The sequence below is a fragment of the Oncorhynchus keta genome, chromosome 33 (genome assembly GCF_023373465.1).
Source record: "Oncorhynchus keta strain PuntledgeMale-10-30-2019 chromosome 33, Oket_V2, whole genome shotgun sequence".
In the NCBI taxonomy this organism is placed as follows: domain Eukaryota; kingdom Metazoa; phylum Chordata; class Actinopteri; order Salmoniformes; family Salmonidae; genus Oncorhynchus; species Oncorhynchus keta.
The window spans coordinates 9,433,005-9,445,982 of NC_068453.1; the positions used below are offsets into that span (position 1 = coordinate 9,433,005).

Here is a 12,978-nt window from a genome sequence, read left to right on the forward strand (position 1 = left end):
TTCACCAATACTCTTAATTTATTTAATTTTTTTTTACAATTGAAAATTTAATAGATTAATTCAGTCCTTTAGAGAAGTAAAGGCCACATTTGGTAACAATCCAAAAATAAAACAGTTACCTACAAAAATAAACCTGCATCATCAATAATATAAATAGAATATAGCAAAGTCTTTTTCATTATAACATGTTAGTTGCATCCTGTCTCCTCCAAGCTGTGCCCACAGCTGCTGTGTTCATCCACATCCTGGTACTGAACCATAACTAACACTGTCAGCATAATCATTCCAGGTATAGATCTTAGTCTCTGCATATAGCACTGCAGCATAGAACATTACAAGAGCATATCTTAAGAGACAGGGGGGCAATCTTTGGCAAATAGTTATGCATCTATCTAGTTTACGAATATCTATATAAATTGTTCATACATTTCCAAGTTCAACAGTACTGGCCTACGGTTCCATGGAAGCCACATAGTAGGCCTATATGCATTAGAGTAGATAATGCATGCATTTCAGTATATTTATATGGGTTACCTTAGCAGTCATATTCCTACAGACGTAAAAGCCAACCAGACAGCACCGCCCATAACATGATACAAATTGAAGATAAACCAACTTTCACAGTCTAACAAATCATACAGGAGCTTGTATACATATCAAGTTTTAGAAACACCTAACATCTTTCATAAAAGCCACTCGTATTTTAATAAGAAAGGCCTAATTATGAAACATTGTCTAGAATTAGAATAGTGGAAGATCGGCATCTGGTAAATGGAGAAAATAAAAATCCCTGAATTAAAAGGTAGTGCCCAGAAGCTTCAGTAGACAGTAAACTGGTCCGATAGGAGCGCTGGAGATAGATATGAACTGGTCTGGTTCAAAGCCCTGATGCTGAGATGTGCAGACCTCTAACTAGCTAACACAGGGCCAGTGGTATCTGTCAACGTAACACTGTGCTTTGCAACACCATTTACCAGGGCTTACAAAGAAAATAATGGCTTTAGGATCTAAAATATGATAGATTATTTTACCATATCTAACTTCATTAACACAGTGATTAAACAAATTATGTTCAGGGTGTGTAACCCCTTATAAACTCTAGCTATAACATTTTCCCTCAATTTTTACGAGGCCTCTAAGAGCTTGCACCAGGCAAAACCTAAAATAAATCTTAAACATTTTAGAATATCTTCAGTTATAGAACAGAAAAAGAGAAAGCAACACCACATCATATCACCAACAGGCTTTAGATAAACAGTTTGATGCAGGTGAAGACCGAGAGGACAGTTACAGCATATATCCATAAGGTGGGGCTATATAACCACACCACTACTCTTCTATAGAGATAAACATGGCAAATAATGCAGTACCATCAGAAAAACGTCATATAGTACTGATAAACAACAAGGCTTTTAAACATGCCAATTCAACATATATTCTTGCATTTGGTCTGTGTTTTGATAAGGTGCTGAGGGTTGATGGCCCAAAATGCACTCACTTGTTGCTCTGTCCATTGAAATGATTGTACTTTGCAATAGATGGGACAGTCTCGGTTCAAATGACCCCCCCATGACTGCCAGAAGATAAATACAACCCTGGTAGAGATGTACATACAGTACTGAGAGAGACAGAAAGGGAGGCAAAATGTGAGAACTTCTCAGAGCAACAAGTTCTAGCCTCTCTCTCCTAGTTTAGGAGACTGATGGACACATGGTCATGTGACTTCACCTCCACGATTACGGACTAGTTTCTTTGGTCTGTTAGCACATCCATGCAGAGCATGTCACATGCAGCTTTGCTTCAGGGTTCAGAGTTCCCACGCTGGTGCAATGAAAGGCTGATTTAAAGCATTTATCTTACCAGCCCTACAGCAGATTAGGACAGACGTAGCCACGTTAAATGAATACCAGAGGAACAGGAACAATATAGCCAGTCATTCGCTGCTATTCCTAAATATGTTATCTGTGGCCACAGGCCTGGCACTGGCTCCAACAGAGGTGGTTTAAACTAGGCCCTGAACTTTCTCGGCATCAACAATCTCTTAACACGGAACTCCAAAAACCCTTGTTTGTCACATCCATTTCATTTCTCATGTTTTTCCTTAAACAACTTTCTACGTTTCTTCTCTACCTCCTCTAAAACCATTAGTCAACTTCCTAAAATCTTTCCATTCTCACGGCATGTCCAGAGGTCAGATCAAACTCCACTACCTGTCAGTCTGGTCACAAGCTGTAACACTCCCATTCTGACCTCTAAACCCCAAACAGCTTGTGACTCTCACTACACCAAATGTTCTTCTCCTTTCAAGACCATCACAACCCTCAGTTTAAACACAATCACTCATCTTCTCCATCTCTCAGTTACCTTTAATACAGAGTCAATTCCATAAACCAGTCTAGCCTTTGTTGCCAATGTGTTTTCTGTGCGCCCCTGTGAGAGAAATAAATGAACTCACTAGGTCCCTGTAGGGGTTGGATTGCTGCCACGCCTTCATAGAACACAATAAAACCATTTCAGCAAAGAAACAGAACAAAGCGTCACCCACATAAATTAAAACAACAATATGTACAAACCAACGCATCCAATTAAATAGAAAGTACAAATAAATTGAATCAATTATTTTGGGGTTTGAATCATTCACGTTCAAAAAGGTAATTCTAAAATAATAAAAACACAACTAGAGAGATGCACTAACCAGAAGGATGGGAAGAGCGTGAACAGAAGAGTGAACATGGCACACAGGGTGTAGGCCTACTCAGTAAAGACATGGAGCTAGTCACTTGAGTGCTCCTGAATGAAGTCCAGGCTGACTGCAGTGGAACCACTGCCCTCTGCTGCCCTCTATTGTCCATCCAGTATTGGATCCTGTATTGCACACAGGGTCCACTGGTACAATCTGGAGTTAATTCCAGCTGTCTGTCTCTCTCCAGTTTCCCCCTCAGTGTCCCCCAGACTGGCTTTTGGTTCCCAGCCCTCTCTCCTCCTCTCCTCCAGGGGCAGTAGTTACCCCGGCCCCCCTGCTGTGCTCATGGCCTCCTGCAGTTTGAGTCTGTAGTTGTCGTAGCGACGCATCACGGAACACACCCGCTCTGTCTCCTCCTTCTCCAGCATCCTCAGGAAGTTACTCAACTCTGGGATGGAGAACGCTTCCCACTGGAAGAGAGAGGAGTACGGTTAATACAGAGAGTGAGAGTGTGTGTTTTGTGTGTGTGGGATTTCCGTGTGCGTCTTACCATGACCTCACCAGTCTGCTGTTCTCTCAGGACGAAGCCTAGTGTGTCTGTGTTGGGACCTGCTAGCAGACGCAGGCACAACGGATGCTCTCCCTCCGACAGCTTACACATGTACACTGCAGGAGGAAAAACACACAAGCTAGAACATCAGTACCATAATATGCAGTGGTTATAAGGCATGATCATTGGACATTCTACAAAGGGGTTCAGTGTTGAGTCAGGGGGAAGACGTGCTGTAAAACACTGACTAATGAGAGTTTGGGAAACTGGGGATAGGCCAAAGTGGTGTGTGTGCATGGAAAACAACCCTGGATAAAAGTCTTGGCTCCATGCCAATGGGGTAAGGGCACACAAACAAATGCACACACACGGGTAAATAACCACAGCAGCCCTGTCAGATCAGAGACAGAAGTCTTTCACGAGAGTCAGTCAGTCACCAGGCAGCCCTCAGCCATGCTCCTTATCCAGAGACACCAGCACATGTTCCCAGCCTGTCCCTCTACAGTGGAGGTTCCTGCCTGCTAGGCCTAACCAGCCTATACCTAACCCTATTAAAACCCAATTGGTGAAAGAGACCAGCTATGTAACAGATGGTGCCGTGGCGGAACAGTAGTTTAACCGTCCATCTCAGCGGGACTGGGAGAGAACCGCATTCCATGCCACACCGGATTCTGACATCAATGGTATTTCTTGCTGCAGGCAGGGGCTTTAAGCTCCCACCATCAGAAGGGGCCATACGTTTCATATACATGCAAACATTTACCCTTCCTCATACGTCACAGAAACAGATCTAGGGTCAGTTGACGGTACAAATCCTGACCATTACAAACTGAGTCTATGACCCCCCCCCCCTAGGCCTACTCCACCCAGGGGGTGCTGCTGTGTATCTGTCTGAGTGTATTTATCAGCTAGTGGAACTAAACTGTTTTTTTAATTGGACCACAGTAATGGCTCCGTCTAGACAGACCATCTCATTAACAGGCTCAGCCCTCCCCTCTTCATTTACAGAGGGGAAAACACCACGACGTCAGAGCTAGCATCTGAGCCACACTGTCCTAGAGGTCGGGGATAGCGTGTGTGCATTTCCCTTGACATAATGAAGAGCTGACAGATTACACAACAGTGTGAGAAGAGATTAGACAGACCGTGACAGACTGCAGTCAGCACTGCTACTTGGCTGGAAGTCTGACCTATTCACAATCAAAACCATAACCTACCTGCACTCCTATTCCCGACCCCCACCCAGTCTTCAGTAAGAGGGGCTAATCTCCTGCTCTGTGGTATAAGGAGAAGGGACTGATCCATCATTGCTCGTCTGCTGGCGGTCTCAAACCCGGGTTAAGGTCCAGGCTGAAACCCGCCAGTGATCTGCCCTATCAATCGTATCTAGCAGAGCCCTAACACAGGAAGAACTGTAGTAACAGTAGGTGGGGGAGAGAAGACCAAGACACAGGCGCTACTATAACCTGTACTGAAACCAGTTGGGGCCATCTCTCCACAGGCTGGCGGGTTGGAGAGCAGCTGCTGCTGGACATGCTGTGTGTGTGTGTGTGTGTGTGTGTGTGTGTGTGTGTGTGTGTGTGTGTGTGTTCTGCCCTGCCGGGGTATTCCAGACACAGGGATGAAACACAATGTGTGTGGGGACAGCCCTGTGGCATTCAGCAACATGAGGGCGAGGAGTCTAGAAAGTCACATCCTGACCCTATAGATACCGACACACTCACTCATGAATACACTCCACACACACCATGTTCAGACACCAGCCCAGTTCTGGCATGCATGCCATCCTGCCAGCTAACACAGTCTGGCATCTATGGCATGACAAACCAGCTAGTCTCTCCTCTAGCCAGAAAGACAGACACTTACCTTGCTCCTCCCTGCGGCAGCGTTTGTACAGGGCATATTTAGCAGGGTTGTCAGCTACGGTGAACTTGGTCAACAGGGCCTGGATCACCTGATAAATCAACATTCATAGCATCAGCGTTCATATATAATTATAGCCATTTTCTACAAATCACTGCAAGCAGGTTGACCTTAACTGTGTGAGAGACCCACCTGTCGTATGGTGTTGTTGGAGCTGATGTGAAGAGTGTTAGTCGCCCCCTGGGGTAGGTAGAAGGCCTCCTCTCCTCCCCCACCTCCTCGTACAGTGATGGGTCTCCTCAGCTCCAACTGCACCTTGATGAACCCTGTATAGACACCACTGGGGTTCTACAGGGAGAGAGAGACAGGTCAGGATACTTCAGGGCAACAGAAAATGTACACAAGCGAGCATGTTTAGGGGGGGGTAACAAGTTAGCAGATGGAGCCCAGATTTGTGGGCCTCTCTCTAAGCCCATTACTTCACGTACCACCTGCGGATGGGACAGCACCGCGTGTGTGAGAGTCATTAAAGGCGATGAGCTGAAACTCAAATCAACTGACTGCCACTACTAAAACGCACCCACACCGTTATATTTCTTTAGAGAAAGAACAAAAGAGTTACTTGTGGTTGCGATCGATGGACAGATCGGGGACACAAAGAGAGGAGAGAGAATAAAATGGGTGTGGGAGCAAAGAAAGACATTCTAAAGAAGACAGAAGTAGTCATTATGCCTTCCTGACTGCATGTTTTAGATGAGACTGACATGTCTGATAGCATGACATCAATCTGAATCAAAGAACAGTGGTTGAACGTTGACCCCTCAGAAGTCAATAAGTACAGTACCAGTCAAAGGTTTAGACACATTCATTCCAGGGTTTCTTTAGTTGTACTATTTTCTACATTGCAGTATAATAGTGTAGTCAGCAAAACTATTAAATGACATATGGAATCATGTAGTAACCAAAACAGTTAACACTGTCAAAGTAGCCTTTTTTCCTTGATGACAGCTTTGCACACTCTTGGAATTCCCTTAACCAGCTTCACCTGGAATTCCAACAGTCTTGAAGGAGTTCCAACATATGCATGAGCACTTGTTGGAAAAGCACCATTTCACTTTTCGGTCCAATTCATCCCAAACCACCAAATTGGGTTGAGGTCAGGTGATTATGGAGGCCAGGTTATCTGACACAGCTCTCCTTCTTGGTCAAATAGCCCTTACACAGCCTGGATGTCTGTTGGGTCATTGTCCTGTTGAAAAACAAATTGTTCCACTAAGCGCAAACCCAGATGGGATGGCGTATTGCTGCAGAAAGCTGTGGTAGCCATTCTGGTTAAGTATGCCTTGAATTCTAAATAAATCACAGACAGTGTCACCAGCAAAGCAACCCCACACCTCCTCCTCCATGCTTCACGGTGGGAACCACACATGCAGAGATCATCCTTTCACCTCCTGAGTCTCTGAGACACAGCGGTTGGAAACAAAAATCTCAAATTTGGACTCAGACCAAAAGGACAAATTTCCACCGGTCTAATGTCCATTGCTTGAGTTTCTTGCCCCAAGCAAGTCTTCTTATTGGTGTCCTTTAGTGGTTTCGTTGCAACAACTCAACCATGAAGACCTGATTCACGCAGTCTCCTCTGAACAGTTGATGTTGAGATGTGTCTCTTACTTGAACTCCGTGAAGCATTTATTTGGGATGCAATTTCTGAAGCTGGTAAGTCTAATGAACTTATCCACTGTAGCAGAGGTAACTCTGGGTCTTCCTTTCCTGTGGCGGTCCTCATAAGAGCCAGTTTCATCATAGCGCTTGATGATTTTGAGACTTCATTTAAAGAAACAGGACTGACTGAACTCCGTGTCTTCAAGTAATGGACTGTCGTTTCTCTTTGAGCTGTTCTTGCCATAATATGGACTTGGTCTTTTACCAAATAGGGCCATCTTCTGTATAGCAGAAGCCTTAGGTATGCTGCAAGGAGGCATGAGGACTGCAATAAGTTGTAATGTCCGTACTGCGAGATGCCTAAGACAGCGCTACAAGGAGACAGGACGGACAGCTGATCAGCCGCGCAGTGGCAGAACACGTGTAACACCTGCACAGGATCGGTACATCAAAACATCACACCTGCGGGACAGGTACAGGATGGGTACAACTGCCCAAGTTGCACCAGAAACGCACTCTCTCCATCAGTGCTCAGATTCTCAGCCTATTGCGGACAGAGGCCGGACTGAGGGCTTGTAGGCCTGTTGTAAGGCAGGTCCTCAGACATCACCGGCAACAATGCCAAACCCACCGTCGCTGGACCAGACAGGACTGGCAAAAACTGCTCTTTTGACGAGTTGCGGTTGTGTCTCACCAGGGGTGATGGTCGGATTCACGTTTTTTCATCGAAGGAATTAGCGTTACACCGAGGCCTGTACTCTGGAGCGGGATCGATTTCGGGGTGGAGGGTCAGTCATGGTCTGGGGCGGTGTGTCACAGCATCATCGGACTGAGCTTGTGGTCATTGCAGGCAATCTCAACGCTGTGCATTACAGGGAAGATATCCTCCTCCCTCATGTGGTACCCTTCCTGCAGGCTCATCCTGACCTGACCTTCCAGCATGACAATACCACCATTTCCCCCCAGAAATATCCAGGAACTTGCCGGTGCCTTGGTGGAAGAGTGGGGTAATATCTCACAGCAAGAACTGGCAAATCTGGTGCAGTCCATGAAGAGATGCACTGCCGTACTTAATGGAGGTGGTGGCAACCCTAGATACAGACTTCATTTTGATTTTGACCCCCCTTTGTTCAGGGACACATTATTCCATTTGTTAGTCACATGTCTGTGGAACTTGCTCAGTTTACATCTCAGTTGTTGAATCTTATGTTCATACAAATATTTACACATGTTAAGTTTGCTGAAAATAAACAGTTGACAGTGAGACAATGTTTCTTTATTGCTGAGTTTACATGATTCCATTGTGTGATTTAATAGTTTTAATGTCTTCAATTGAGCTGAAAATAAAAACTCTTGAATGAGTAGGTGTCCAAACTTTTTACTGGTACTGTATGTTACAGTTATTCATCTGGGACAAATCTCAGGCAGGCCTGTTCCAGACAGCTAGTCTGGTGAACATGTGTTGTGTGCCACCATCATGCCCGCAGATTGATGAGCACTGAGCAGACAGTTAGAGCTGGTCCTCTTCTACATAACAGGGTGGGTCAGGACAACTCAAGAGCTTCTGTTCAATCCCCCTAATCATTGGTAAAGGAAGGAGTTGTGGTGGAAGCATGCAGCGAGCAAACGTGAGTGTCACATCTCTTGTGGATCAGGAGGGGATAGATGACAAAACATGAGTGCAGAATGAGCCTTTACGCCAGAGATAACCATCAGAGCCGGACAGTCATTCAAGTTAGTTTAGGGATGAGGGGTCAAAGTGGGTAGCTAGGTCACATGGGATGATAAACTGAGGTAGCCTAGTGTCTGATACAGGAGTTGGGTTAAGGGTTAGTGGACAGGGTCAGGGATTAGTGGTCACTTGCCAGGGTCATTTTGAGGTGGTCCTTGGAGGAGTTGTTGTACAGCTCGACCTTCTGTCTGATCTCCTCTCTGCTGAGATGAGTCCGTAACTCCCTTTCCTGTGCCACATCCTGATTGACAGAAACAAAGTTAAGTGGTGTTATTACATGTTATTTGGCCTGAAGACATTTGCTATCTGTATCAGATGATCTTACCAAAGAGCACGCACACACACACACACACACACACACAGCCCTGGGCCTGCCAGAGTGTTTTCCTGACCTTCATTTGGAGGCCCTAGATCATTGATATGCAACTGGCAGCCTGCAGGCCAAATTATTACTTTATACAAGCCCTTTGATAAATTCTTAACATTAATTAAAGATCTCCAAAAATATCTACACCAATTGACTTCAGCGTTAAAATGACAAGCACTATGGTGGTGGTCTGTAGTGTGGTTTCTAGCGCCTACGTGGCCAGTTCATTCTTTTTTCTTCATATGAAGTTGGCTCTAGCGTTTTAACGGTTTAAGCTACAAAATATTATGACCCCATTACTGAAAGCTACGACTAAGGAACACCTACGTGCCTTCTATTTCCTTATTTGATATTGACAAGGACTTGTTAAAATGGGAGTTATGACAACAAAAAACGTAATGACTGGGGGAAATTAATTCAAAACTGCAGACTGGAATTTGGCATTACTTGATTTGACATACTGCATATTTGTGTTATTTATTGAGATACTTAGTTCCAGATGATTTTACATTTACTTAATTTACTTTTAGAACCTCTTAATATTTGTTTTTGGGTTGAACCGACTCACATTGGTTGAGCGCCAGTCACTTCTTTCCTAATTAAGTTTGGCAATATTTCATTTTAAGAAAAGTATTTTAATGGCGGTTGTGCATTTATTTATATTTTTTTATACAGTTCTTCCAATGAACAATTATGTAGAAAATGTCCGCCGCCCCCCCCCCCCGCAATTAACATTAAAAATAAAAAACTATATCCGGGCCTCCGTTAAACAATACATATACTGAACAAAAACAAACGCAACATGTAAAGTGTTGGTTTCATGAGCTGAAATAAAAGATCCCAGAAATATTATTTTGCTTAAATTTTGTGCACAAATGTGTTTACATCCCTGTTAGTGAGCATTTCTCCTTTGCCAAGATATGCCACACCTGTCAGGTGGATGGGTTATCAAGAAACTGATTAAACAGCATAATCATTGCACAGGTGCACCTTGTGCTGGGGACAAAAGGCCACTCTATAATGTGGCACTGTTGTGTGACAACTGCACAGATGTCTCAATTTGAGGGAGCGTACAATTGACATGCTGACTGCAGGAATGTCCACCAGAGCAGATGCCAGAATATTTCATGTTGATTTTGCGCAAACACACAGAGGACTCATCCCATCATAGGACAGAAGTGTGCCAGGCCCAACCCAGGGAGAGAGGTCATAGTCATGTAATGAATGTGCTCCCCAGATCCAGAGAGATGAGTCATACCCCTGAAGGCTGTGACTTTCACACACATGTACACATACGTTTTAACTCCTAGAAAGCAGAAGGATCTGACTTCAGAGTTTGTCAATAATGAGAACTGAATTTGAGTTATTTCTTAATGGATAGCTTCCTCTCCATATCACCCTGGATCAAGCAGTCATAGCAGACACGTCATCCTCAGTGTGTGTGCCTGCCTGACGGTCCAAAGTCCACACAGCGCTGTGTGTTCTTACATGGGCATAGAGCTTTGCTCTCTAAGGCTCCTAGCTACTAAAAAGAAACCTAAACCACACTCAGTATCCTGGCAAGACCTAGCAGGCACTGGACACCTTATAAGGCCACACTGCACGAGAGACCAGGGTGCCAACGTGCACACACACACACACAGAAGAGTCCACCTTAGGCAATAACATTGATAGTGGAGTGGTATGGTTCTAATAGCCTAGTATTTACATCAGGGAGACAGGGCTGACTGGGGCCATATTCCTGACCTACTAGAGTTTTCCTTAATGTCAACATCAAGGCAATAAAAGGCATGCTTCTGATACACTTTTTTTACTGCCTACCACAGAGGAAAACAGGCTCATAAAATAACAGTACAGAGCTCCTTACTGTTACGGTTAGCAATGGATGTGGTCTAATACTGGGGTTTAGACTCTTGCTGCAGCCAGATATCTTCACAGACCGGGGATTGGGCTGGGTGGCACTGTGGAGAACTGGAGGTCAATTCCACCTAGCCCATGATGTAACCCAGTAGGTTTATGAGACTATGGGTTGCAGTGTATGAGCCAAAACAGGTGCCATTGACCTGTTGCTTGGTCGAGCCCAGTGACTCGCTACAGGAATACTAGGTCAACGGCACTGTTAGCACTACACAGACATGACAGCATATCAAGGCCACCTGATGCATAGGAGAAAGTGGCTCTGCACTAATAAATAAAGACCTTAAAACAGTACGTCAGATTCAGTCTTACTGAAAGTATGCATATTCTTCACACAAACATACGTCCAAACTCAGAACCCAAAAATAACATTGACGCTGTGGTAGAACATTTATTTTGATTAGCGATTGTGCATTTATCAAAATCTCATCAGGTAGCCTGATTTCAGATGGGTCATGTAAAGAGGGTTATTAGGGAAATCCTTCTTGCACAGCATGCAAACATTAAAATCAAACTATTATATTATTCTGACTATTCCCAATAATCGTATTATTGTGTGCATAATCAGTGCTGGTTGTGTTCCTATTGGTCAGTCACCGAAATCGGCTCGTAACACCAGCCACACGCACGATAAATGCCCCCCCAAAATCTGATACTGCCAGAACTGTTGGAGCCTACGACCGGACGTGTTGGTACTTAAATCGTCAGAAGTAGACCAGGTCACACGGAACGAGCCAAGACGACCGACAATCGTTTACAACCTACGACTTTGCCCACAACTTCACAATTGTCAGGTACGGAAAAATCATGGCATAAGATGACAAAAAAAAAAAAAAAAGTACAATCTGGGGGGCTTTAGCCTCTAAATCCACCCTGTATTTATACACACTGTAGTCATGGCAGATAGAGCTAGTCACCCCTGAAGTACTTTACTGGGTCGTACAGGTCACAGCTGATTAAAGTGGCTCACAGTAAGACCAAGGGGATTATGGGTAGCCACAGAGAAAGAGGTTGGTGTTGGTTATGACAACACTTGCTAGCCGCTATTGCATGGGCCATGACTACTCAGGGGTTCTGTGATAGAGTTGGTTGATTGGCCTGATCGCCATCACGACCAGCTCTATAGGATTACCTCTGTTTCAAACAGAACCTCACAGAGGTCATGATCAACTACAACAGATGGCTCAGTGCCAAGCCAGTTCATGACTGTGGTCTTGAACAAACGTACATCGGTATCATTACTTTGGGTTCAGAGGCAGAGTATGCAAAAAGGGAGTGTATTTGAGTACACACAGACAGGAGGAGCACCAGTGAGCCGGAGCGTGAGACAAAAGGCAAAACAAATGTCCTGATGAGGTAATGCCCCCAAAAAACAGCCTTCTCCCTCCCACACAGTGTTTGTTTTAGCCACGGGCCACTACACTGCAGCCGGCGAGGAGGAGAGCAGAAACACAGCAGAACAGATTTTAGGACTGTCCCTGAGTGTTCAACCTGTCACTTTTAACCTCTCCACCCTACACTGTCACCCCTACACTCCCTTCACTGTAGTTACTGCAGCATCAAGGTTAATGAATGCCAGTCGGATTAGACTCTGTTAAAGTAACGACAAGCCTATACTCTCCCTCTGTACCCTGATTGAAGAAAGCAGTTAGGCAACTTTTCCTGGGGCAGGCAGGGTTAGCTGGGGTGGCAGAAGTATAAGGAGGAGGGAGGAGAGGGGAGTTGGTTTTTAGGGTGAAGAGTCAGTTGGCCGAGCAATGTGGGATAGCCGTAGGCCAGCGTGCAGTAAAGTGGCTCTGGGGTTGAGTGCTTCGATTAAGCCTTAGTAGAGTTACGAGTTCAGTGCCGGGTTAAGTAGAGGTGTGCGGGTGTCGCTTAACGTGTGAAGCAATGTGTGTGAGGTAGAGGTCGACCGATGATTTTTCAACGCTGATAACGATTGGAGGACCAAAAAAAGCCGAAACCGATTAATCAGACGTTTTTTAAATATAAATATATAAAAATACAATTTGGGAATGTGCTTGTTAAAATCAACCGTTCGGCAAAGTAGACTGATTCAATGATAAATTAAGAGGCACCGCATTGATTACTTGCAAAGCAGGACAAGCTAGTTAAACTAGTCATATAAACCATGTGTAGTTAACCTGTTGCGACTCTAGGGGCAGTATTTTTTTTTCTCTCTTTTTTTAAAAAATGTTCCCATT

At 44.6% G+C, this 12,978-nt stretch overlaps 1 protein-coding gene across 4 annotated transcripts in view; it reads right to left on the reverse strand.

Annotated features, from left to right (window-relative positions):
* The window catches only part of LOC118366191 (ras association domain-containing protein 3-like), a 62,195-nt gene continuing 49,217 nt past the window's right edge, over window positions 1–12,978 (reverse strand). For all 4 annotated transcript variants that reach the window (XM_035748676.2, XM_035748677.2, XM_035748678.2 and 1 more), the window contains 5 exons: window positions 8,624–8,731; window positions 5,289–5,444; window positions 5,100–5,187; window positions 3,234–3,349; window positions 1–3,153 (listed from right to left, as the gene is read on the reverse strand). In XM_035748676.2, coding sequence (XP_035604569.1) covers window positions 3,004–3,153; window positions 3,234–3,349; window positions 5,100–5,187; window positions 5,289–5,444; window positions 8,624–8,731 — 618 coding nt within the window. In that variant the 3' untranslated portion in view covers window positions 1–3,003. The remainder of the gene's footprint in view (window positions 3,154–3,233; window positions 3,350–5,099; window positions 5,188–5,288; window positions 5,445–8,623; window positions 8,732–12,978) is intronic.